Genomic DNA, 27,116 nt, shown 5'->3' on the forward strand with positions numbered 1-27,116 from the left:
AACTTCTGTTTGTCTATAAGGCCCCTTAATACAATAGCAGCCTGTCTGCAATTGTCTGACGTTCACAGTAAATATACACTTAAGCAAATTTATGCAAAAAGCTGTTTTTTGCATAAAAAACAGCCATCAACTTTTCTAAGCATAACCCCCACGTCTTAATCAGTAAACTGACTCAGTTAGAAAGGTCCGTCTAGTCAAGGCTATAGTTTTTCCAGTAGTCATGTATGGATGTGAGAGTTGGACTATAAAGAAGGCTGAGCACCGAAGAATTGATGTTTTTGAACTATGGTGTTGGAGAAGACTCTTGAGAGTCCCTTGGACTGCAAGGAGATCCAACCAGTCCATACTAAAGATCAATCCTGGGTGTTCATTGCAAGGACTCATGTTGAAGCTGAAACCCCAATACTTTGGCTACCTGATGCGAAGAACTGACTCATTTGAAAAGACCCTGATGCTGGGAAAGATTGAGGGCAGGAGGAGAAGGGGACAACAGAGGATGAGATGGTTGGATAGCATCACCGACTCAATGGACATGGGTTTGGGTGAACTCCGGGAGTTGGTGATGGACAGGGAACCTGGCATGCTGTGGTTCATGGGGTCGCAAAGAGACACAACTGAGCAACTGAACTGAACTGAACTGATTCTTTTTCAGATTCCCACATAGGTTATTACAGAATATTGAGTCGAGTTCTCTTGTGCTATACAGTAGGTCCTTGTTGATTATTACATATATGTAATATGTAACATATATGATAATATATATGTAACACATATGATAATCCCAGACTCCTAACTTATCCCTCCCCGCAGCCTTTCCACTTCGGTAACCATAAGTTTGTTTTCAAGGTCTGTGAGTCTGTTCCTGTTTTGTAAGTAAGTTCATTTTCATCATTTTTTTTTTTAGATTCCACATATAAATGATATCATATGGTATTTGTCTTTGACTTATGCCACTTAGTGTGATAATCTCTAGGTTCATCCATGTTGCTGTATATATACATATATAACACCACATCTTCTTTATACATCTGTCAATGGGCGTTTCAGTGCTTCCATGTCTTGGCTGTTGTAAATAGTGCTGTTATGAACATAGAGTTGCATGTATCTTTTTGAATTGCTGTTTTCTCTGGATACATGCCCATGAGTGATATTTTAATGTGTCTGTTAAGATATTTGAAATGTATACAGTGAAAAATAGGTGGCCCACTGGCACAGCCACTTGATTTAGATCATGAAATGCATGAGTAGTAGATTTTCTTTATGCTCTTATAAGGGGCATAAAGTTAGTAGGGAGGAACCCAGTGATGGTGGCCTCCATATTAATCCATGTGTGACTCACTTGGGAAGCTCCTCTTTCACCAAGAACAGAATACGGATACAAACCAGGTTATTTTTTAAAATTTATTTACTTTTAATAGTTGCTTTACAGTATTGTGTTGGTTTCTACCAAACATCAACATGACAAACCAGGCTATTTTTAAGCTTGAGGCAGATCTCAATATGGGAAGAGCACAGAGAAAAAGAGGAGATAAGGACCACACAGTAGAAAAGAAAAACGTTCTCTGGTTTCTGAGTAATTGGCATAATGTTGTATTGTTTTTTAAGAGAAAACCCTAGAAAAAAAAACAAATTTTTGGATAAACTTGCTTAAGTGTATATTTATAACAGACTTCAGACAATTGCAGACAGGCTGCTATTGTATTAGGGGGCCTTAGAGACAAACAGAAGCTGCCATCCTGGGCAGAGATGTATCAGTTGAGCCTAGACTTGTGAGGAAAGGAGGTGTTATGTTATATTATATAGAAGATTTCTGAGCCACTCACCCATAGAAAGAACAAGTGGCAATTAATATAAAACCCTGAAATACACCATTTGTAATTTGTTGTTGTTCAGTTGCTCAGTTGTGTCTGACTCTTTACGACCCCATGGACTACACACGCCAGTCTTCCCTGTCCTTCACTATCTTCCCAGAGTTGGCTCAAACTCATGTCCCTCGAGTCGGTGATGCCATCCAACCATCTCATCCTCTGTTGTCCCCTTCTCCTCCTGCCCTCAGTCTTTCCCAGCATTCGGGTCTTTTCTAGTGAGTCAGCTCTTTGTACCAGGTGGTCAAAGTATTGGAGCTTCAGCATCAGTCCTTCCAATGAATAGGGCTGATTTCCTTTAGGATTGATGGATTTGATCTCCTTGCAGTCCAAGGGGCTCTCCAGAGTCTTTTCCAGCACCGCAATTCAAAAGTATCAATTCTTCAGTGCTAAGCCTTCTTTATGGTCCAGCTCTCACATCCATACGTGACTACTGGAAAAACCATAGCTTTGACTACACGGACCCATGTCAGCAAAGTGATGGCTTTGCTTTTTAGTATGCTGTCTAACTTTTCTTCCAAGGAGCAAACGTCTTTTAATTTTGTGGCTGCAGTCACCATCCACAATGATTTGAGAGTGATTTGTAATTTTCTTACATATAATCATGCTTCTGTTGCAACAAGGTATGTTGGGCATATTTTTCATTCCATAATGGAGGTTCCATTTTTCTTAATTCTTTTGTTGTCTATAAAAAGATCAGATTAAAAGTTCTCTCTAGGACTATCCTCATGGCTCAACTGGTAAAGAATCCACCTGCAATGCGGGAGACCTGGGTTCAATCCCTGGATTGGGAAGATCCCTTGGAGAAGGGAACAGCTACCCATTCTAGTATTCTGGCCCAGAGAATGCCATGGACTGTATAGTCCATGGGGTTGCAAAGAGTCGGACATGACTGAGCGACTTTCACACACACAGGACTATCCGTAGCTATTGTTGAAAAAGCTGGAATTTTTATTTAAGGAGGTACTTAGAAAAGAAAACTCTCTTCAAATTCTCTTGGCTTTGAATGACTCTTGTCTATTCTAGATAAACTAACTTGTCCTCAAAGGAAAATGAATTATCAATATTTAAGGTATACAACATGCTGTATGTTTTTATTTTGTTGACACTTTCAAAAATTGAATTTTAAATAATTTCACACGTGGAAGAAACCCTGGAATAAATGTACCTTGCTGCCGAGAATGCCTTCTTGAAGGTGTCACAACTAACTTGGATAAGTTTATATATACTTGATTAGAAAAAAAAAAGTACTCAGATCATTTGAGCATCACAGTCCATTTTTTAACTTGTATTTTAAATGTTAGAGGTATGGGATTGAAGATATGGAATCTGCTCCTTCCATGGGTGCACTGCAAATTACTCATAGCCTGAACAATTATGGGAAACCCAGCACACCTGAATTTAAATAAAATGACTAAGATACACAGGAGGAAGTAGGTACATTGTAATTCATTTCTTCCAAATTCTTCTATTACACGTGGGAAGGGGGAAAAATCCTATAAATCTAGGGCTACTTGGATGCTTAAAATGTTTTAATTTTTAGCATTTCTTTTTGAAAGTAAAAAGATTTAATTTTGTTGGATGGATAGATAATGGTATAGATATAGCTGAAGATCTCTCTATATATTTATCTATTCCTAAAACCCTTTACCTGATTTTTTTTCTGCCAGGAGTAAACACAAATAACCACTGAGTCTATGATGCCCTGTTCTGAGAAATTTCTACAGGCATACCTGAAATTCTAATAAAAATTCCAAGAAGACAACTTTTGAGAACCATAAATAATTAAGAAAACTTCAGGGACCCATGGTAGGGACTGACTCTCTCAAAACACATTGACAAATTATTAGGACCGTCCTCCAAGGCAACACTGGAAGTACATGAGGAAGACAGCTGATCACTTTTAGAGTCAAGCAATGTTTTTAATTTTAAAATTTTATCTCTCAGGTTGATCATGATCTATTAAACTTGGCTTTGAATGTCTCTGGGCTATTCCAGATAAACTAACTTGTCCTCAAAGGAAAATGACTTATCAGTATTTAGAGCATTCAGAATAGTACACATTTGATTTTGTTGAAACTTTCAAAAATTGAATTTTAAATAATTTCAAACAGTGGAAGAAACCCTGGAATAAACATACATTTTATTTTCTAAGAATACCTTCTTGAAGGTGTCACAACTAACTTGGATAAGTTTGTATATGCTTTGTTAGAAAAAAAAGAATCACTCCAATTATTTGAAGATCACAGTTCATTTTTTAATTTGTATTTTTTAAAGATTTCTTGATGTAGACCATTTTTAAAGTCTTTATTGAAATTGTTACAGTATTTTTCTGTTTTATGTTCTGGTTTATTTGACCAGCTCCTAGCTCCCCAACCAGGGATCTTAGCTCCCCAGCCAGGGATTGAACCCACACCCCATGCCTTGGAACTGGTTAAGTGGAAGTCTTAACCACTGGACCACCAGGGGTGTCCCTTTAATTTGTATATTAAGTATTAGAGGTGTGAGTTTTTTTTTTTTCTCTTTTTGTTACCAATCTGATTACTGAAAGGCTGATTCTCCTTGACTCTCTAGAATAAGTCCTTCTGTTTAAACACTAACTACAGCATGCACCATCACATATAATGCATCTCCTTTCTAAAATATATCGCAAGTGCCATTAATAGTATTATTGCTTCACTATTTCTCTCCTGCTAGGGTATCAGCTTCATAGAGCAAAAACTTTCTCTCTCTTGAGCTCCCATAAAGAGGACATATTGCATTCAGAAGAACTCAATAACTACACAATCAATTAAAGAGGAAATGGTTTGATTACTGAGCTAATTCTACCAAGTGTAAGTAGCTGACTCTTTGCGACCCCATGGATTATACAGTCTGTGGAATTCTCCAGGCCAGAATACTGGAGGGTGTAGCCATTCCCTTTTCCAGGGGATCTTCCCGACCCAGGGATCGAACCCAAGTCTGCCACATTGCAGGCAGATTCTTTACCAGCTGAGCCACCAGGGAAACTCAAGAATACTGTAATGGGTAGCCTATCCCTTCTCCAGTGGATCTTCCTGACCCAGAAATCGAACTGGGGTCTCCTGCATTGCAGGTAGATTCTTTACCAGCCGAGCTACCAGGGAAGTCCAGCTCAGCTGCAGATAACGGAATTCAGAATTTTTATATCACTAGCATATCATCTAGAGGGCTTTCCCAGTGGCTCAGCAGTAAAGAATCTGCCTGCAGTGCAGGAGACACGAGTTCAGTCCCTGAATCAGGAAGATCCCCTGGAGGAGGGCATGACAACCCACTCCAGTATTCTTGCCTGGGAAGTCCCATGGACAGAGGAGTCTGGTGGGCTACAGTCCTTGGGGTCACAAAGAGTCAGACACAACTGAAGTGACTGAGCACTATCATCTAGATTCCTAGAGCTTAGGGTCTATAGTCAGGATTAAGAGACAATCAGTAATCTTATACCCTGTTTGTGGACAAGAGAATTAGCACATCTTTCTGGAGGAAAATTTGTTAATATGTATCAAATCTTTGCAGATATAAATGCCCTTTGATCTAAAAATGTATGTAAGGAAATAATTAAGGATAGAATATTTTTTTTACTTGTTTATTTTTAAATTTTTTTAACTTTTTATTTTATATTGGAGTATAGCTGATTAGCAATGTTGTGATAGTTTTAGGTGGTCAGCAAAGGGACCCAGCCATATATATATTCATTCTCCCCAAACTCTCCTCCCAGGATGGAATACTTTCATGTCATCATGTGAAAGTCGTTCAGTTGTGTCCGACTCCTTGTGACCCCATGGACTATACAGTCCAAGGAATTCTCTAGGCCAGAATATTGGAGTGGGTAGCCTTTCCCTCCTCCAGGGGATCTTCCCAACCCAGGGATCGAACCCAGGTCTCCCACGCAGATTCTTTACCAGCTGAGCCACAAAGGAAGCCCAATACTTTAGATGTGTGCAAGAGACTGTTTTTGTCCTCTGACCCCAAATTTATATGTTGAAACCCTAGCCCCGCCAAGTGAAGTTATTAAGAGGCAGGCCTTTGGGAGGTGATGAGGTCATGAGGGTGGAGCCCTCCTGAGTGGGAATAGTGCCCTAATCAAAGAGACTACTGGAGATGTACTAGTATTTTTGTTTTCTAGAAAGCTTGTGTATCATCTCTAAAATGTTAAGTGATTGAATTATAGATGACCTTTTCTTTCTCTGATTCACTATTTTGCAGTAAAATTTTTTAAAGGGAAAATTCAGTTAGGTATTTTTGGTGGGGGTTAAGAATTTCAATGAAGAACTATAAACAAGTGTAAAAAGCTATAATGAAGGAACACTGATTTAAATTGTTTGAAAAGTTAGCACAAATATGAATAAGTGAAACTTTGAGAAGTTATGAAATAAGTCAGCTGTACAGTATTGTCATGTGATATTATGACATGTAATAGGAATTGTGGGAAAATTTAAGAATGAGTAGAAATAAATGAAAATGAAAGCATTACAGAAGAGGCTATAGTCTGTCTTGATAACAATACAGTGTCTATAAGAACATGTGCTTTTGTAGCCCCAAAATACCTTGATTTGAATCCTGGATCCTTACTGTTTAGACTCAGGAGTATAAGATTTTTATGGAGATTAAAAGGCTTTTAAACTCAGTTGTTTCTATGTAATAAGAACACAATGAATTAAGCATTTCTTAGTTATTGTGGTCTAATAATATTTGAGAAAATAAGTCTGTTTACCAAGCTAAGCCATATCTTTCTATTGCCACAGATATGCTCAAGTAAGTCACATTATTTGTACCCAGTAACCATCTGCTTTCTCTGAAACCTTAACTCACAGAAAGTCATGGGGAAGTTGGATATATCCCCGACTTGACTGAAAATGTCTTGAGCAGATCTTTGAGATGCCTTTACCAACAATCTTTAGAGTAACTACATGTGTTAAAGTAATTAAACCAGGAGGCCATTAGGCAGGTGTCTCTAATGACTTGATAACCTCTGTAAGCACACCTAAGCCAGAGCCTTGTACTTCTAAGTGCATGCTCACCCAGAAAATAAAATTTAAGTACAATCAATCACAAACAGCCAACCGGGTTTTCCCAAACAAGACAACCGCTAAAGCTGTAGCCAATCACATGATTTCCTTGCTTTGCTGCTGTATCTTCTCCATGAATGCCTAGCTCCTGTTGGTTGGAATGCCCCTCAACACTTTTGGTTAGGTGCTACCTGATTTGTTTCGATGTTTGCTTGAATAAAACCTTGAGGAGTTTCCCTGGTGGTCCGGTAGTTAAGACTCTGCATTTCCACTGCAGGGGATGCGGATTCAATTCCTGATCGGCAAAACTAAGATCCCACGTGGTGCACAGCGAGGCAAAACTAAATAAATAATTTTAAAACCTTGGAAATGTTTATATGCCTCAGCTTATCTTGTAACATAGATATTGTCAGAGTTTAATGGTAGGTGTTCAAATGATAACTTTGCATCTAAAAATACAACCCAGTTAATATTCAGCATTTGTCATGATTAGAAGAATATTCATCCTATGAGCTGATTTCTGCCTTCTTTCAGTTTGGATCCCTTAAGGATGCTGTTCTACCCTCTCCAGCACAGTGCCAGTTAGTCACAAACCTTGGGAAAATCTTACAGCAATAAGTACGGGTAGCAACAAACATTTTTCAAGTGTCCAGAGAGTGACCAGACTCGGTTTCATGTTCAGAACTTGCCACCCACAGCTCTCTACACTGATTCATTCCCTGCCAGAACATTTGGTTTTGGTCCTGGAGATACTCTGCTCTGGTGTTTGAAGGTTGTTTTCTTTTTTTTCTGTTGAAGAAAAACAGAACACTCGATGTGAAATAAACAATAACCAAGTCAGTACACAACAGACTTGCCTAAGTGTGGATCCCTAGAACTGTGTGGTCTTAACTGAAATCACAGCTGTTGGAGTGGAGAAGAAAGTGAAGATTACAGAATTAAAACAAAATATAATGTGTCTCTCCCTATTTGTCAGCCTGTACTTTATAAAGGCTTTCCTTGCACTTGTTTAGAATGCTCCCTGGGGTATTCTTTGTAGTGTATAATTTTCTAAATCAGTACAGAATAGACATTTTTATAACAGTTTAAATGCAAAGCAGTAGTTTGGAAGGGATACCCCTGTTGATTCCTCTTAATTTTTACAGTCCTTTCCTTGTCGCAGAATAAAAATAGTAAGGAAAACCATGGTGGCGACATGTCAAAAAAACCACTTGGAGTTAAAGATTCTGGATGATTCTGAGCTGCCCATTGTGGACTGAGGCGTTTCATAGAACATTGTGCCTGGCCCCTGTCGAGATGGTCTTCCATCACCACACTTTTTATTTTGTTCTTTAAGTTTTTACTCTTTCAGAAAAATAGAAATAGTATAAATTAGGGAAAACCAACTAATAAATGGGACAGCCACATGGGTGAAATTTTAACAGATAAGCAAAGAGAATGAATGGAAATGTCAGGTTGTTATTCAGGAGTTGGAGGTAGCAGCTGTACAAAAAATGTGGCCAACCAATAGCTAAAGAGAGTTAGCAGGTATGTTTGAACCCAGCCTCTTATCAGCTGCCTTAGCTGAAGCTGCTGGGTCTACTGTAGACACAAGTTTCCTGGCTAGCATCTCGATGGGCTTAAGGAAGGAACCCTGTATCCTGCAGCATCCTGCCCTGTGAAGTTTGCAGTGTTGGATTTTAAACAAAATAGATGCCAAGATGTGTTAGAAAAAAGGAGTGAATTTTTTTTTTTAGTATTTATCTCTTTGGCTGGTCTGGGTCTTAGTTGTGGCACGTGGAATCTTTGTGGCATCATGCAAGATCTTTCCTTGTGGCACACAGACTCTCAAATTGTGACACACAGGCTCAGTAGTTGTGGGGCATGGGCTTAGTTGCTCCATGGCATGTGGGATCTTCATTCCCTGACCAGGGATTGAACCCACGTCCCCTGTATTGCAAGGCAAATTCTTCACTGGACCACCAGGGAAGTCCCAAGGAGTGAATTTTGATTGACTTGACATTTTCCTAATTTTCTCTGAAAAGTATATAGGAATTTTGTATAATGAAATAATCTTTGGTTGCAAATGACACTTTGATATCAAAATAATGTAGATTAAACTTGTGTTTTTCATTAGCAATATAGACCCCCCCCTCCCCCCGCATTGATTTACTTAAGGCAACTGTTTAGTCTTCTTGGCCTCCCATAACAAAATGGCATTGTCAGCATGGCTTCAACAGAAGAAACGGGTATTCTCAGAGTTCTGATCCCAGACTGTTTCTGGTGAGGCCTCTCTCTTTGGCTTGTAGGCGGCCACCTTCTCCCTGTGTCTTCACATGGCCTTTTCTCTGAGGCCTCTGGGGTCTCCTCTTTCTCTTCTAAGGATAACAGTACCATCAGATTAGGGCCACACCCTTATGACCATCTCTAAGCAAACCCTGAGTCCATAACAACTGAAGAAAAAACAAATTTAGGCATTTTAGTTTCTTCTTCTTCTTCTTTTTTTTTGTACAACATGCCTAAAATAAAACTTGCTTGCTCCTGAATTTATACCATGAGATTCTAAATAACTTAAGAACTACAGTTCTCCTGCTTGGTAAGACTAATCAATAGTAAAATTGAATATAGACAGTTCTGTTCTTCTTAAGAGGCTGACTTAATTGAAAACGACTTCACCTTTCTTCTCAGGCCAGGAGACAGCTATTCTATAACCCAGAATAAATAAAGTGCAGCACTTTCTCGCCATATTGGTTTCTTCCCCAGTGACCTGGAGGAGCTGCAGTGCCTTTTGAAGATGCCATTCTCGGGAGAGACAGCTCCATGGGGAAAATGAAGCCAGTACACTTTTATTGAAAGTGGAGTTTTATTTTTATGGCTGCGCTGGGTCTTCACTGCTGCACACAGGTTTTTCTCTAGTGGGGCAAGCGGGAGCTACTCTCTAGTTGTGGTGCCTGGGCTTCTCATTGTCGTAGCTTGTCTTTTTACAGATCACAAACTAAAAGGCGTGCAAGCTTCAATAGTTGTGGTGCGTGGGCTCAGTAGCTATGGCTCCCCAGCTCTAGAGCACTGGCTCAATAGTTGTGGCATGAGACTTAGTTGCTCTGTGGCATATGGAATCATCCTGGACCAGGGATGGAACCCATGTCTTCTGCATTGGCAGGTATGTTCTTACCTACTGCTCTACCAGGGAAGTCCAGAGAAGGCTGTCCTAATACTGAATGATGGCAGACTACCCCAAAATTGAAGATATTATCTCTTCTTTGTATAGAACTTCTCCTTTGATGACTTCCCTGGTGGCTCAGATGGTAAAGCGTCTGCCTACAATGCAGGAGACCCGGGTTCGATCCCTGGGTTGGGAAGATCCCCTGGAGAAGGAAATGGCAATCCACTCCAGTACTCTTGCCTGGAAAATCCCATGGATGGAGGAGCGTGGTAGGCTACAGCCCATGGGGTCACAGAGAGTCAGACACAACTGAGTGACTTCACTTTCACTTTCTCCTTTAGTAAGTTTATCTATTGGATGCTTGCTTTTCCTGGTGACTGGTAATTAATCCTTTATATGACCTCAGATCCAAAGTGATGAGCTCTCTGATAAACAAATTGGAAAGGTGCTATATGTCTTCCTACCCAGAAAAATAGATCTTTGTGTCATTATTATTCTGAGCTTCACCAGGCACACTGATTTTGTAGCTTTGAGTACTGCCTGATTTCAGCATTCAGAAATAATTATTTCAATTCAGTTTTTTAAGGTGAATATAATATTTTAAGGATTACCATTATTTACTCCCCAAAACACTTTTGCAAGAGCTTATCTACTTTTTAATCATCTATGAAAAAATGAAAAATCAGATATTCCTTATCTTTTGCTTCATAAATAAATTTAACTTATATCAGGATTTTAACTCATTTCAGTGGTGTTTAAGGAGATACTATTTTAAATTTTGTTTTAAATGTACGCTTCTTTGCTTGATTCTTAGTTAATATAGCTATTTTCAATTTCATAAGTATATATGTATGCTTGCACTTACATATATGCATATCAATCATATAAAACAAAATCCTAATGAGACCAACGTTAGTTCCTTAATGATTCATCCATTTGATTTTTATGGGCCCTGGAACCATGGTAACAGAACTTTGCCTTGAGTAGGTGCTGGATAAGCTCCTGATGATTGATTCCTCTAACAGAAAGGAATCAATCCTTTAGTTCAATCCTTTAACCATTATTAATGTATACCTAGCACTTTGGTAAAGGCTTGGAGGCTGGCATAAAAAATAAATAGGAATATAAATCATTTGCCTGAAAAGGGTTATAACCTAGTTGAAAGATCATCTCAGGAAAGTAGGTTAAAATGTTCCCAAATATATAAACTTTATTTGTATATATACTGTAATAGACACATCTGTGAAATTGCTGTAGAAAATTCAAAACAAGATGGGGAATGGTAGTTTTAAGGCCATTATCTTTTTTTAACTTTTTATTTTATATTGGAGTATAGCCAATTAACAGTGTTGTGATAGTTTCAGGGGGACAGTACAGGGACTCAGCAATACATATACATGTATCTAGTCTCCCCCAAACTCCCCTCCCATCCAGGTTGCCACATAACATAAAGCAGAGTTCTCTGTGCTATGCAGTAGGTCATTAAGGCCATGATCTTTTAAAACTGAGGGACAGTGGTTTTAAATCTGTAATCTCTGTGATGATGCTCATGACATTCCCACATGGCATGGCTAGCTTCCTATAAATCCATGACCTTGACTCTCAAGTGGGCTTTAGTCCTCCTTGGCGGTCCCACCATAGTTACTTCCCTTGTTCATTTAGACTTCCACACTCTGAATTACTTCACTGAGTTTTTTCTTCTCTTCTAAAACCTCCAATTCCTTCTGCCCTGTCTTTACACCCACCTTTCTGTTCCACTGGGAAAGGGAAACAATTAGAGGAGGACATCACATCACCTCTGTGGCCAGAATTTGCCCTTGTTCATGCTGCCTCCTTGCCTCTGGGGCCCTGTCCTCCACTTACACACTGGATCTCACCGCCTCCTCTGCCAAATCGAAAACAATGTTCTAGCACTTCTGTCCTCTGGTTCATAGATCATCACATTTTTTTTCTCCCTCTCTACTGACTCATTCCCAACAGCACTGATTTTTGTTATTTCTCCTACTTTAAATGAAAAAAAAAATCTTGACTCACTTTTCCTACCACCAGTCACCCCATTTATTTCTTCCCTTTGTTGAAAAATTCCTTAAAAGAATTGTCTGTACTTACTGTATCCAGTTCCCCTCCTTTTAATCTCTTTTAACTCCAATATGACTTTATCTCCAGCAAGCAGCTGAGTGGGCTCTGGTCAACAGCGACCTCCAGGTTGTGAATCCATGTGGCAGGTGCCAGCGTTCAGTATTTGACTGATGAGCAGTGTCTGACCCAGTTGACCACTTCCTGCTCCTCGAGACACTTACCTCCTGGAAACCAGGAGTCATTCTGCACTTCGCAGTTCTCCATTCTTTGGAAGTTGAGGCAGTTTTGTAGTTGGAGTGCCCTCACGTATGTTGATTTCCTTGGCAGTATCATCCAGATTTACCACCTTATATCTTTTTTTATTTTTTGACCATGCTGCAAGACATGGGGAATCTTAGTTCCCTGAGCAGGACTTGAACTCACGCTCCTTTTAGTGGAAACACAGAGTCTTAATGACTGGACCGACAGAGAAGTCCCTGCCACCTTGTATCTTTAGCCCAGATCTTTCCGTCAGACTTTCAGACCTTGAGCCCTCTTCCAAAGTCTACTTGGATGCTTCATATCATCTCAAGCTTTACACATTCAAAACATGTAAAACTTTGGTATGTTCTATAAAAATATTGAATCACTAATTGCATACTTGAAACTGATACAATATTGTAAGTCAACTATACTTCAATTTAAAGGAAATGTAAAGTATTTTATTTTTGCCTCCTGTGCACTTAGCCCTCCCCTGTGTATCACCTGATGAGTACATTATCCTTCTCATAGCTCAGACCCAAAGCCTTTGGCATCATTGTCAGCTCTCTTTCACACCCTTATCAAATCTATCAGCAGATTTAGTTGATTCTACTTTGAAAACATATCCAGAATTGGACCTTTTTTTTTTCTTTTTTTTTACCACTTCTATTGCTGCTGCTCTGATTTAAACACCATCATCTCTTCACGTGAGTAACTGTGAGCATCTCCAACTGATTCTCCTGTTTTTACTTCAAAGTCCCCAAATCTTTTCCGTTCACCAGCCATCACAGTCCTTTTAACATGTCAGACCACATCACTCCTCTGCTGACAAGCCTCCAGTGATTTTCATCTCACTTAGAATAAAAGCCACACGTCTTAACTCTGAGCTACAAAGTCAGGTATCGCCTGAGAGCTCTGACCTCATCTTTTGTTAGCTCCCCTGGTCCCCTGCACCCCGCTATTCTGAGCTCCTTGTCGTCTCCGAGCGCATCTGACCCGCTCCCACGTTAGGGCCTCTGCGCTGGCTCTTCCCCCCGCCTGGAGTTCAGGCGCCTGCCTTCTCTTACCTCTTCATGCTTTTGTCCAGACACTACCTCCTCAAGGCAGGCTATCTATACGACCCTGGGAAATTGTCCCTGCCCTGGCATCTGTCACCCCGGCTTTCCCTACCATGTTTTCCACAGAATTTGTCTCTTTCTAACATGTTGTATACTTTATTTGATTATTATGTCTATTGTTTACAATCTGTCTCTGCCCCTCTAGAATGTAAGCCCTTAGAGGGCAGGGAATCTTAGTTTCTGTTGGTCATTGATGTAATCCAACTGTCCAAAACAGTGCCTGACACATAAATAATGGATGGATGGGTGGACAGATAGGTGGGTGGGTGGATGGATAGATGCGTGGGTGGGTGGGTGAATAAAGAGATAATTGAAAACTCAAAAGAGGCTTTCCCTAAACACCTCATTTCACACTGCCAGTCTATCTTCTGCTCGTGGTCACTCTATTCATATAACTTTGCTTTACTCTATTCCTTATTTGAAATCATCAACTATCTTGCTTAAGATATCTCCTCTACTAGAATATAGGTTAAACTTTGTGAGGGTAAGAACCTGAGATAGTAAGCATGTAGTTAATAAATATTCATTAAATTAATCCATTTTAGACAGGAAACTTGAATTTCTCAAATCAGTTAACTACATATGTAAATTTTATTTTATGACAAATCTGTGATTAGTTGCTTATTCAGTCTGATTCAGTGTTCAGTTATCAGGATATATAAATAGTTGTTACATTCTTTTTATCACTGTGGTTTGCTTTGGTTTGCTATTAAAGACTTCTCAGGGTACCCTTGATACTTTATAATAAACTACCAAAGATCTTTTAAAAGGTCAATGATAGGCAAGTATTAATAAAGCAGATAGCTCTGATCATATTTCTGAAAGTACCTCACCATATCTTTGTCTGAGTAATTCCATTGTAAGTCTCAATGGTTATAGTCCTACTTGAGTCATTTAAAATCATAGAAAAGCATAGCAAGTTTTATAGGAAATTATTATGTACAAGAAAATGGATCAGAGACTCATTAAAATGTTAAACTGTCTTTTCTGCAGTCTCTTATAATAGGCATCTGGGTCATTTAAATTCTTTACACTTTTCAATTTCTTTAAAAAATACTACAAGTTGGAAGTCCTTAATATTTAAGAAAAACCCATTGTAGACTTGAAAACAAACTATGGATTTCTCTTATATGTTATTAACTATTAATGGTCTCTGAATGAAAATGGAAAAACATAATTTGCTATTTAGCATAATAAAATGTATTAAGAAATGAAGAAATTGATGCCTGAAAATTCAAGTAACTATTAATCATCAGAATTCTATTTTTATTCTTATTTGAGTGAATTTCACTTTGCTTTTTAACAGTAGGTATTCCATCATTAGCACATTTTTAATTAACTGTATGTAAACATTGTTGTAGCCATTAAAATGATTAGCTTCACTCTTAACTCATTAAGTGATTGTTTGGGAAGCAAGCTCAAAAGAAAGCCATGAATTTGTGATAATTTGTCTTATCCTATTTCATGACCAGAGATTTGGGGGTTTGGTTTTGTTTTTGAGCTTCCACATATAAGTGAGACCAGACAGTGTTTGTCTTTCTCTTATTTCACTTAGCCTAATGCCCTCCAAGTCCACCCATGTTGTTGCAAATGACGGGATTTCCTTCTTTCTCATGGCTGAATAGTATTCCTGCATATTCCTGCATGCGTGTGTGTGTATCTCACATCTTTATTATCCATTCATCTGTTGGTGGACACTTAGGATATTTCCGTGTCTTGACTATTGTGAATGATGCTGCTATGAACATGAGTCTAGATATCTCTCTGACGTAGTTGTTTTGTTTTCTTTGGATATATGCCCAGAAGTGGAATTGCTGGATCCGATGAGATTTTTTAGTTAATGATCTCCTACTTAACAGTAATTAATTTCTGACAGCCTTAGGTCTAGTGATTCTAGAAGACTATGAAAAAATAATAATTGCTCCTGCTATAAACGTAAAACATATCTCTGACCGGCACTTAGGGGCTTCCATGAGTCAGGCTTCCAAGGTGCCAGTGGAGCTTCTTTGGGTTGTGGGAAAAATCAAGTCCTGCGGCCCCAGAACTGCCCACAGTCCATCCCCCTGGACCTGCCCGCTGGGCTCCTATGCTGCTTGCTGTGTAAAGCTCCTCATCTAAGGGAAGCATGGTTGGTCATAGGAGTTGAGACAGGTGGGGAGTCACACTCGGAACTGTAATCTTAATCTAAGAACATAAAATCATCATCTGTTGCCCTGGTTATTATATGCTAACCTTCACACCTCTTCATTTTTCTTTTCTCAGTGTTCCCTCTTCCTACCACTCCAGTGTCTGAAAAGTTGGTCATTGGGAAAAAGAGAAGAGATTTTCATAGGATCCTTTATAGAGTTGTACATTTAAAATTTAGATCTTCCACTGGTTTAAATATGTGTGTGTGTGTGTGTGTATATGTGTGCACACATGCGCGCATGTGCACTACACTTAAATTCTGTATCCTCCAAGGAATTTTTAAGAAGTCCCTGAGAGAGCTGAGAGATCATGTCATTTAAAAAAAAATCTTGGATTTATATTTTAGGGATCAGAAACTCTCTCCAATAGTGGATTGATTATACTCAGAAAATCCTATTTCTAGTAGTAAAACTGAGTCTAATTAAAACTGCATCTTAGGGAAAAGGGCACCAACATATCCTGCTGGTTGCAGTTTAAATTGGCAGAGCCCATTTGGACAGTAGTTTGGAATAGATTTTTAAAAGGTCTTGATAACTCATGGCTTACTCATGCTACCTCTGGGAATCTATCCCAAGGAGAGGATCCTAAATAGAAAGAGGCTTTTTGTACAAAGATTTTTCAAAGCAGAATATTTATCATAATGAAAAAACCTCTAAACCTAAACGTCGAAAAAGGAGTTGAATTACCGAGGTAATTTTTTAAATGGTAGAGTAAAAAGAAGTGTACCACATGAAAAACTACTATGTTACTTTAAGATTTGGATATGAATTAGGTACATTATGGTTATAGCTATGAGAAACAAATTTCTATATTATTTAAAATGATATTTCCATTTTTCCCCTGAAATACCGTTTGCATTGTCACGCATTGACGTATATACACTACCGTGTGTAATACAGACAGCTCGTGAGAAGCTGCTATTTAGCACAGGGAGCTCAGCTCAGTGCTCTGCGATGACCTAGAGGGGCGGGATGGGGAGAGAGGGAGGCTTAAGAGGAAGGGGACATATGTATACTTATGGCTGATCCCCGTTCTTATGCAGCAGAAACCAACACAACATTGTAAAGCAGTTATCCTCCAGGGAAAAATAAATAATTTTTTTTAAAAAACCAGGATTGTGTTTCAGTGGTAGAACTATTAGGCAACTTTTACTGTTCTTTAAAGTTCATATTTCCATACGAGGAGCAGCCCTCTTCTATTATGAAAACTCGTAATGGATGTCACAAATTGGATGTCATGTCTTTCAGTCCCCTTCCTGTCTACTGTGCCTTTATCTAGAACCTGGACCTCTTTCCTGCATATTGTGGATGAATCTCCGTAACCATGGCTCTTCTAAACTCAGCCCTCACCCAGACAGTAGTCAGCTAGAATAGATTAACTATGGAAAATTCAGAAGTGAAGATGGGTTCTTTCTATTCCAGTTCCCCCTTATCCCTCATGAGCAGTCCTGATGAAGAGCTCTTTGAATAGGAAGAAACAGCTCAGAAGAAATCCTCTTGCCCACATTGTGAAAGAAACCCAGTGCTAGTTAATACCTCTTTTCACTATTTCTGAGTTTACCTGTTTTTTTTAACCTTGTGATTAAGCAGGTATTGCTTGACAGAGGACAAAATGTATCTGTAAATTTGCAAAGCATCAAATGGTGAAGAATAGCTTACTGAATGTTATCATCTTTAGTGACTGAGAAAACTCAAGGAGGACAAATATTAGAATAGAAAGTCATTGCTTTCATGATACCCAGCAGCCATGAATATACTTTTTAATAGTCATAAGATATATTCCTTGGTTCTTTCTTCAGGCAAAACAAAGTATGTTTTAGAATTATGTCATTAAAGAAAAATTATTTTTTTAACTTTTGGCTGCATTGGGTCTTAGTTGTGGCATGAGGGCTTAGTTGCCCTACGGCATGTGGATCTTAGTTACCCAACCAGGGATCAAACCAGAGTCCCCTACATTGGAAGATGGATTCTTAACCACTGGGCCACGAGGGAAGTTCCCTCTTCTATTATTAATTAAGGTAGTTTGGGGGTGGATATGGCAGTGGCCAAGTCTTTTTCACTGAAACACAAGAACTTGGTATTTCAAACCTGTGTATGTTTCCTGATTTCCATTTGTTACAAGTTTTTATGTTGTAAACACATATTTCAGTAGTTCATCTTTACCTTCATTGCTTGGAGTGCTTTCATAAAGCATAGTGGCCTTTTTCTAGTTCAGAAATGGGTGTATGTGGCTGAGCGCCCAAAGGTTTCCCATATTGGAAATACTAAGATGGTGTTTTGTGATAAAGAACCAAATTGAGGAAAAACAACAACTGTGACAACAGTTACTCCGTGTATGTTTGTATTTTGAGGGGAAAAGAGAAGGAACACTTGTTTCTTTTTTTATTTTTTGCCCCCTTTTTCCATTTTAGACAAAGCCCGTTGCATTTGCAGTTCGGACAAATGTCAGCTACAGTGCTGCCCACGAAGATGATGTTCCCGTGCCAGGCATGGCCATCTCATTCGAAGCAAAAGATTTTCTGCATGTTAAGGAAGTAAGGAGAATAATTGCAATTTCTAGCTGCATGATTTTTTTTTTTACCTTGAAACATCACTTCTTACTTCTCATTACTGTGAAATAGCACATGGATAGCCATGATTATATAACATACACATGAAATCAGTGCCTCTCAACCTTTTCCAAAATAAATATAACCTTTTTAAAGAAGAAAAAAGTCACAGGCTTCTTGGAATAACCTCAAGGCTCCCCTGGGCTCTGTGACCCAGAAATCAAGAACCACTGGAGTAGATGATCCTTTTTTTATACTTAACCTGTACTTTTTCTTTTAATGTTTAACCTTGACCATGTGTCATTTGCCCCTCATGTCCCAAGTTTAAGCATCTGAGGAGAGTTTAATAATAGTATCTAGAATTCACGGTCTCTCCTCTCTGCTAACAAGGTCTAAACTCAGACCGCTGGTGCTCTTTCTCCTTCTTTGGTGGTGGATTGCTGTAGGGGAAGGAGAAATGGATGGAATTAGAGCCAATGAGACAAGAAATAGATATCAGGAACATCCCTTTTCCACCATGCCAAAAGCCTCCACTTTCTGTTAACAATGACTCAGTCTGTAAATTGGAAAAAATTCACTCTTAATTAAGGTTTATTTTGAGTCAACATTTATCAGAGCCTGCTTTGCCAGAGATTTCCCCTCCATGATGTTCTCAGGCTGTGAGCGTGAGACTTTCTTGAACCTGTAGGAATTTACCAGTGGAACACTTCCATCTAGGGAACAGTGTGTCCTAGGGAGCACATGTCGATGTAATTGCTCAGGCACTAAAGGCTATGAGCAAAAGAGGTGATGACTGCCATTGAAAGAGCCTAGAGAATATAGAGCCTACCATTTCTTTAACTTTTCAAAAGAGCTGTTATTTCTGTTCAGCTAGGAAAAATTGGAAGTTAAAGAATCAGTCGCTCAGTCGTATCCGACTCTTTGTGACCCCATTGGACTGTAGCCCACCAGGCTCTTCTGTTCATGGTATTCTCCAGCCAGGAATACTGGAGTGGGTAGCCATTCCCTTCTCCAGGGCATCTTCCCAACCCAGGGCTTGAACCTGGGTCTCCTGCATTGCAGGCAGATTCTTTACCATCTGAGCCACCAGGGAAGAAAGTCCCTTGGCTAGGAAGGAAAAACAGAAAAAATTCGCAGAAGTACAACAAGTCTTAACTTTCACTTTACAACAGAAAGTTAGGTGAATCCAGGCTCCCATCCCAAGGGCTGATACTTAAAGAAAGAAAAGAAAAACAGGATGGATTTTCTTCTTTGAAATGCTGACTTTAAAAAAAAAAAAAAGCACAACATAAGAGTTACGAATTAAATTTTGTTTGGGCCAAAATGCGGACTATAGCCCAGGAGACAGCACCTTGGCTGGCTCTGAGAAACTGTGCCAAAGAGTCAGGGGAGAAGGCCAGTACCTAGGTGATTTTGGTGAAGGAGGAGTATATGCAATCAAGCACATATTTTTGCAGAAGGTTTCTGCTAGTCATGAGGAGCAGTCATCATCATGAAGAACTTTAGTGCTTTTCTAGATATGAGGAGATGTAAGCATTAGGCTCATAAAGTCAGCTCCTGAAAAATCTATTGGAAGACCTGTTCTGCCAGTTTTTTCAAAGCACAAAGTACCTCATTTCTGTTCTCCACCCTGAACTCCTTTCAGGAAGTGTTGAAGGTCAGTGGCTGCAACAGCACATGATTTAGTCCTTGTAGAGGTAGATGGCAAGTGCCAATTTGTAGTTGACAGAGATGTTCAAGAACAGGCTTGAAAAATACTATTCAGTTGAGGGACATCAAACCAGATCCTAAAGATATAGGATAAATATTCCAGGCATAAGAGAGAAATTGCCGACATTCACATAAGTTGAGAAATCATTTGTGAACACCAGATTGTGGTCATTATAAACCTGTTTGCAACAAAGATAAATTTTGTTCTGACAGCAGATATTTCAGGTGAATGTCAGTATTTTTCATTCATAATACTTCTAACTACTCTGATTATACAAGAGGAAGACATTCTGTAACATTCCCTAGTTCCTAATGGTCTCTTGTCAGGAAGAGCTATTAATCTTTGAATAGGAAGAGTTTACCCTCCTCGTGGTGCCAGCAGCTGCAATGGATTTCAGGAAAATCTCATGGTCAGGAAAGTGAAGGCAGAGTCAAGCCAGAGATGGTCTGTTGAGCATCCTGAAAATACTTCACCTTTAGCATACTCAACACCTGAACCTACAGGTTTCTTGACTTGTGATATTTGAGGCAGAGTTCTCTGTAATTGCCATATTTCTCTCCACTGAAAAAAATTAACCGGGAAGATAAAGGATGTGAAGATTCATTTAACTTCTGTGCACTGATCTGAACAATTTTGATTTTCTGTTTAGAAATTTAACAATGACTGGTGGATAGGGCGATTGGTTAAAGAAGGCTGTGAAATAGGATTCATTCCAAGCCCAGTCAAGCTAGAAAACATGAGGCTACAGCATGAACAGAGAGCCAAGCAAGGGAAATTCTACTCCAGGTAGGAGAAAAACATCAAGTGTTTGTGTCAAAGTTCATACTGTACTATCATTCATGAACCGTTGATTGCTGTAATCTCCAATCTTTATTTTGTATTAGAAAATTTACATTGTATTCATTTCTGTAATGATGCAAAATCCATTGTCAATGACCATATTTTATTGTCAGCAAGAATTTCCTTTGAGTGCCCACAAACAAGTCAAATAGAAGATGCTTTGTGGTTTGGAACATTCATCTCCATTCACTAGTATTTTATAACTCTCAGGCTGTTTTAGTTCAGACTGGTGGTAGGGTTTACTGAGAGCATTACAAATCCTGTATTTTAAAAACATCACCCAGCCTCTCATTTTCATCCTCTTCAAGAGAGAAAAAATTAATTGTTACCATGAAGGAAAGAAAAGAGCTAAGGTCATAGAGTATTACATTCAGGCTTTAGTGCAGAGGAAATTCTGAAGTCCTAATCTTTGGCTGAAAATACTCTGGCATCAAGCAATCGTGGTGACTAATCCCAGTATCTGGAGCTGCCTGGCACGGTAGGAAGATGTTTTAGAAATGACAGTCTTCGAGACCAGCAAGGAGCAGCTCTCTTGTGGTCTCTGAGTTTCATTTTCACTTAAGAAACTCAATTTTCAGTTCTACCCACTGCTTAACACTTAAAGAGAAACTCAGTAAGAAAGCAGTTAAAATTGTCCTTGCAGATAGCAATTAGATGAGTTATGTAATAAGCTGGGGCCAAATGATCTTTCTTCCTAGGAGTCTTAAGGCTGTTTGCCCTTCACTAGAATCATTAGAAGGGCTCCTCGAATATGAAGTAAATGTGAAAATGACCCCCTTGCAGACAAGTACAGGAACACGATTTGCTTCTTGCAGTTAAAGGATATGATATAGTTAAGTCTTTTCTTTAATGCAAATCACTAAGCTTTTGTTTCCTGAAGTTTATGTTTTATCTATTTCTATGAGGACAAAAAAGCCTTTGTCAAAGACCATATTTTAGTGTCAGCAAGAATTTTTTTTGAGTGCCCACACACAGGTCAAATATAAAATGCTTTGTGGTTTGGAACATCCATCTTCATTCACTAGTATTTTTTTTTTCTTTTTTTGCCCAAGTAGGTGAAAATACTGTTTTCTTGCTTTCTTATTCAGAGGTTTTTACATTTGTCTCCAAAAATTTTAAATATACTTTTGTTTTGAGGGCATAGCTAGAATTCAGCAGTATTATAAAACTCAGATTTGTAAGTTAAATAAAAAAAAAAAAATCAGCAGAAATCAAAAGCAGTAGAATTGGAGCCTGGCTCAAGAACATGACATTTTTATGGAATTAAATGTGAAGGGCAAATTTGCATTCTGAACATTTTATCTCTTTGCACTGTTTGTCACAGTTTTACACAACTCAAATAATACTTTGATTGTTATGAAAATTCAAAGAGAATGTAGAATAAATTCAAGCTTGAACTGGAATTAGACTTAATAGTTCAGGGGAAAAAAACAAACTTCTGGAAGAAAATGTTTTGGTCTTGCTAATGGGTATTTTTAAATAACTGCCAGAAATGGCTTCTCTAAATACCACTTTTTTTTTTTTTTTACTACTTTTACATGGTGTCTGGTGTCCTTGTTAAACATGCTGGGGTATCTTTTAAGAACCTTAAAAAGACACAGAGGCCTTCTGGTGGTTGCTTAAAGCTTTTGATGTTTGTCTTTTTTACACATTAAAATGCCAGGATGGTAGCAACAAAATTCAGCCTGTCCCTGGCATTTTAGTGGAATTTGTATTTTCTTATGAATATTCATAAAATATTAAACATATGTAAATATTTACAAAATCTCACCCTTGGGTACATAGACACTGTAGCAGATTACGTCCACTAGACCTGGGCTTGGCTATGATAATAAATGTTTGGCCATAAGATTGTCTTGCTGAAATTCCATGTCACTCTAAAAATACTCCTTTCCATCCACCTCTGTGAGGAGGTCATGTAGTGTATCATTTAGCCTGCAGGTCACTGGTAAAAGCATCAATGCCACTGATCTTATATTAACTCCAAAGTTTTTAAGACACTAAAGCGTGTCTCAGATCAAACTTTAGAATGTGGTAGTTCTGAAGTTCAGATCATTCCTAAATGAGCCAAGTTGAACCCTCCATGTTAGCCATGTTTGAGAAATGTTAGAGGTACACTCTGAGAGTTAAATCATGGAACACTGTCATGTTCTCTCAAGTGTCTTTTAGAGAAGGGATCCCCAACCTCCAGGCCATGAACCAGCACCAGTCCCTGGCCTGTCAGGAACCAGGTCCCATAGCTGAAGGTGAGCTGAACACAAGTGAAATTTCATCTATATTTACAGCCACGCCCCATCACTTGAATTACCTCCTGAGCTCCACCCCCTGCTCAAAGAACTCAGTAAATGTAACACACTTGAATTATCCAAAACCAATCCACACCCTCTGTTCCTTGGAAAAATTGTCTTCCACAAAACCGGCTCCTGATGCCAAAAAGGTTGAGGATCACTGTTTTAGAGGTTGGCAAATTTTATTATTGCTGTGTTGTTGGGTTTTTTTTTTTTAATAGATTGCTCATGAATACTTGAATACTGTCCATCTTGGTACACAAAAAAGAAGCAAGCTTCTTCTGGTGTACAAGAAAAAGGAGCAGGAACCCAGTGAAAAAGAAACAAGTGTGGGTGTTAGCCTGCGGGTTCTATGCATTGCTTCTGAGAGTCTTGAAAATGAGAAATCTATTTGCGATCCTGGCAGAGAATTTGACGGGTGCAGCAGGTACCCTAGTTTTCCTCAGTCTCTCAGGGCCTTTTCAAATTAAGCCTTGAATCTGAAACAGAGACCTTGACACAGATGTTTCAAGCACTTCAGGAACCCACTGGGAAATTACTCTTTGCCTCCTTGGAGGCAAGGCAGATTTAAAGTTCAGTAAAAATATAATGAGTAATCATGTTTATTGAGCAGTACAAATGTCTTCATCTCTGAAATAAGTATCAGTTGTAATATAAACTTTTGCTTTACTCCAGTAAATCAGGAGGAAATTCATCATCCAGTTTGGGTGACATAGTACCTAGTTCCAGAAAATCTACACCTCCATCATCTGGTAAGTAGGTAGTAAGTGCTGAACAATACTTACTGCATTTCATGCTTTTCTCCGTCTTACCTAGTTGTGTGAGTTTCCATAAACCGATTCACTAGTTAACCCTCAAGATGTTCAGAGGGAGCAGAAATGAGAATGGCGTTGGGAACAATATGGGCAACTTCTTTTCTGCCTTTGAAAAAAACCCCAGAAATGGTGTCAGTGTGTTCACGGTTTAGATGATCAAGATGATAAGCAGATTTAACTTTCTAGTCCCCCTGTACACAGTGATCCCGGGCACATTGTCATGGTCTGTAAATGAATGAACATTCACCATCGATCAGAGTGCCATGGGAGGTGTTGGCCTTAGTGTTAAATTAAAAGTGAAGGATAAAAAGTTGAGAAAAGTGAAGAAAGAAGGATAAAGTGACGATGGATTGATGGGTCTGACATGAACTCTACCCAGGAAGCTCTATGGAACATGTAGAAGACGTACAGAAACACTGAACAAAAGATGGAAACACTTCCAGGAAGAGTAATGACTGTTTTCTTCCCAAAGCCCTGAAGAAGAATGTGCATTTCTGATTATTTGAGTACAAGTCAGTGTTGTTCAAGACATAGTTGAGAAATGATTCCTTGTCTATCTGAAATTCATTAACTGAATTTGTATTTGCTCAGCCTGGCAACTGTACCATTCTGTGTTGAACTTGGAGTTCTATATCAACAGGAGACAAATTGGTTGAATTGGGTGAAAATTTATGATCAGAGTCTTAGTTTGCTAAGAGATGCAATTGAGAGTCAGGGGAAGATGGTAAGGATGGGCCAGTGGAGCATTTGGGTGATTTCTGGGAAGCTAGAAGTGGGAAGAGGTCAAAGAAAGAGAATTATGCCTCTGTGAAGAAATGAAGGAGCAGTATAATTGCACCATGACTCCCAGGTCTTAAGGGTCCCCCTTGTTACTGATGATTGTACCTTGTTCCCAGATGTGGCAGCTTTCAGAGACCCATCCCAGCTTCTTAGTTAAAACTGGAAGATTTGTTAAGTGAGCAAAGTCTGAGCACAATAAGGAATCAGTTGTTTTAGAATGCATATTGATTTCCAAAGTCACGTACTTACAACTAGCTATAATTCTAAGTTGCCCAAAGTTAAGTAAAATAGTATGTTTGAAATGAAACATCAGAGCCCTTTAGGTATGATGTGAGGTTGTCTTCCCCTGATTGGTGGTGATTAGATATTCCCTGAGTGCCCAATGGAAAGGAGGCTTCTCTCTACCCCTCAAATGGGTGGAGTTGCAGCGATTATAGTACAAACCTTATTCTCTTCCTCTGTGTCTTCAGAACTGTCTCAGAGACTCCTGAGGACTGTCACTATCTCCTGAAATAGGAAAATGCCAGTTCCTTGTGTTAAATAGCATCCCTGCCCTCAGATTGTCAGCTCCACTTCTGTCAACCTAGAAGTTTTCTGTTTCCTTTAATCGAAATGTAGCCTTCTCATCATCTTGGCAATTTAATGAGAGCTAACAACATGCATTTTGAAGAATAAGTGAGTGTGTTTGAAAAGTAACATTTAATTTCTGTAGCTGGATATTATGTGCATATGTGTTAAGTTGCTTCTGTCATGTCCAACTCTTTGCAATCCTATGAACTCTGTCCCTGAGATTCTCCAGGGAAGAAAACTGGAGAATACTGCCGTACCTGTTAGTCATTCCTGAACATCAAGTTCAAGTAAGAGTTTCATATAATAAAGATGATTTTCTGTTAAATATCCTGTGATAACGCATAATGGAAAAGAATATAAAAAGGAATGTATTATGGAATCACTTTGCTGTATGGGAGAAATTAACATGATATGTTAAATCAACTATACTTCAATTTAAAAAAGAGAAAAGTACAAATTATATTCTTTAAAACATGGATAATTTTTGAAAAACAATCTCTTCATCATCTTCACCTTACAATGTGCAAGTGCTGACATTTTTATTTGGTTAAAAAAAAAAACAGTGTAAAGAAAAGAAAGAGATTTTTAACTTCACCCAAGTTTTATACAGAGACAGTTTTATAGTTTGGAATCACTTTTCTGAATACCAAGCACAAACCACCCTGAACTAGAAATATTAACCACCTACAAAATATGTAATAGATACATTGTAAGTATGTGAGTGCTCAGTCTCTCAAGTCCTGTCTGACTCTTTGCAACCCCATGGAATATAACCTTCCAGGCTTCTCCGTCCATGGGATTTCCCAGGCAAGAATACTGGAGCAGGTTGCCATTTCCTTCTCAATTGGATCTTCCCAACCCAGAGATTGAACCCATGTCTCCTGCATCTCCTCCATTGGCAGGTGGATTCTTTCCCCATGAGCCACCAGTGTAGCCCTAATAAGTACGTTAGGCTCCTGCTATGTTTTTGTATCAATACTACAATTTACCTAATAGAAAAACCTAAGAAAATTCTACAGAGAGGTTCCCCCAACCTTCTATAGAGAAGTTCCAGGGGAACCTGTTGAACCTATCAAATGTGGATTGGCCTCCAATGATTAATCATCATCTTTTGTTTCCCAAGGCCCTATCTACAAGTAAGCCCACCCATTATAAGACCAAAGAATAGAAGCACTTGCCCAAAGTAAATATAATCGGAGGTTCTCCAGGATTTTGGGAAAGGAAAAATTTCCACCTCGGACTTCCATGGTGGTCCAGTGGTTGAGAATCCGCCTGCCAATGCAGGGGACATGGGTTCGATCCCTGGTCTGGGAAGATCCCACATGCTGCCGGTCAGCTAAGCACATGCATCACAACTATTGAGCCTGCAAGCAGAAACTATGGAAGCCCACGCACCTAGAGCCCGTGCTCCACGGCAAGAGAAGCCCCTGCAATGAGAAGCCCACACACCGCATCTAGAGAGGAGCCCCTGCTCTCCACCACTAGAGAAAACCTATGCCACAGCAACAAAGATCCAGCACAACCAAAAATAAATGAATGCAAAAAGAAAAAGTAAAAACTTTCCACCTCACCCCTGGGGAATGAGATAGTAGCTAGTTGCACAAAGCATTCTGTATACCTACATGTGTGTGTCGACTTGCACAACCCCAGCACATCACTCAACTCGACCCAACTGTCTAAGATTACATTGAAATTTAGAGTTCACAAAACATCCCCAAGGCTCTCTGCCAAAAAAAAAATAATAATTTTCAAAACCAAAGCATGCTCATGAAGAGGACAAAAATAAACTATTTTTAAAGGAGACTATTTTCCCAAGTAAATACTAATGTTTGCCAAGGTATGCTGATGCAAGCATGAAATTTAAAAGGAACATCTCACACCTCTCAGAATAAGAACCATCTGAGCCTCT

General features: G+C 39.0%; 1 protein-coding gene and 1 non-coding gene across 8 annotated transcripts in view; both read left to right on the forward strand.

Moving 5' to 3' along the window:
• Positions 1–27,116, forward strand: part of CACNB2 (calcium voltage-gated channel auxiliary subunit beta 2) — a 408,788-nt gene that overhangs the window by 340,684 nt on the left and 40,988 nt on the right. For all 7 annotated transcript variants that reach the window (XM_043883286.1, XM_043883288.1, XM_043883292.1 and 4 more), the window contains 3 exons: positions 18,066–18,188; positions 20,564–20,700; positions 23,718–23,794. In XM_043883286.1, the coding sequence (XP_043739221.1) occupies positions 18,066–18,188; positions 20,564–20,700; positions 23,718–23,794 (337 nt within the window). The remainder of the gene's footprint in view (positions 1–18,065; positions 18,189–20,563; positions 20,701–23,717; positions 23,795–27,116) is intronic.
• Positions 10,156–10,227, forward strand: TRNAC-ACA. The gene has a single exon. It is a non-coding gene; the product is annotated as a tRNA-Cys (tRNA).

This window comes from Cervus elaphus, chromosome 23 (genome assembly GCF_910594005.1).
Source record: "Cervus elaphus chromosome 23, mCerEla1.1, whole genome shotgun sequence".
In the NCBI taxonomy this organism is placed as follows: Eukaryota; Metazoa; Chordata; class Mammalia; order Artiodactyla; family Cervidae; genus Cervus; species Cervus elaphus.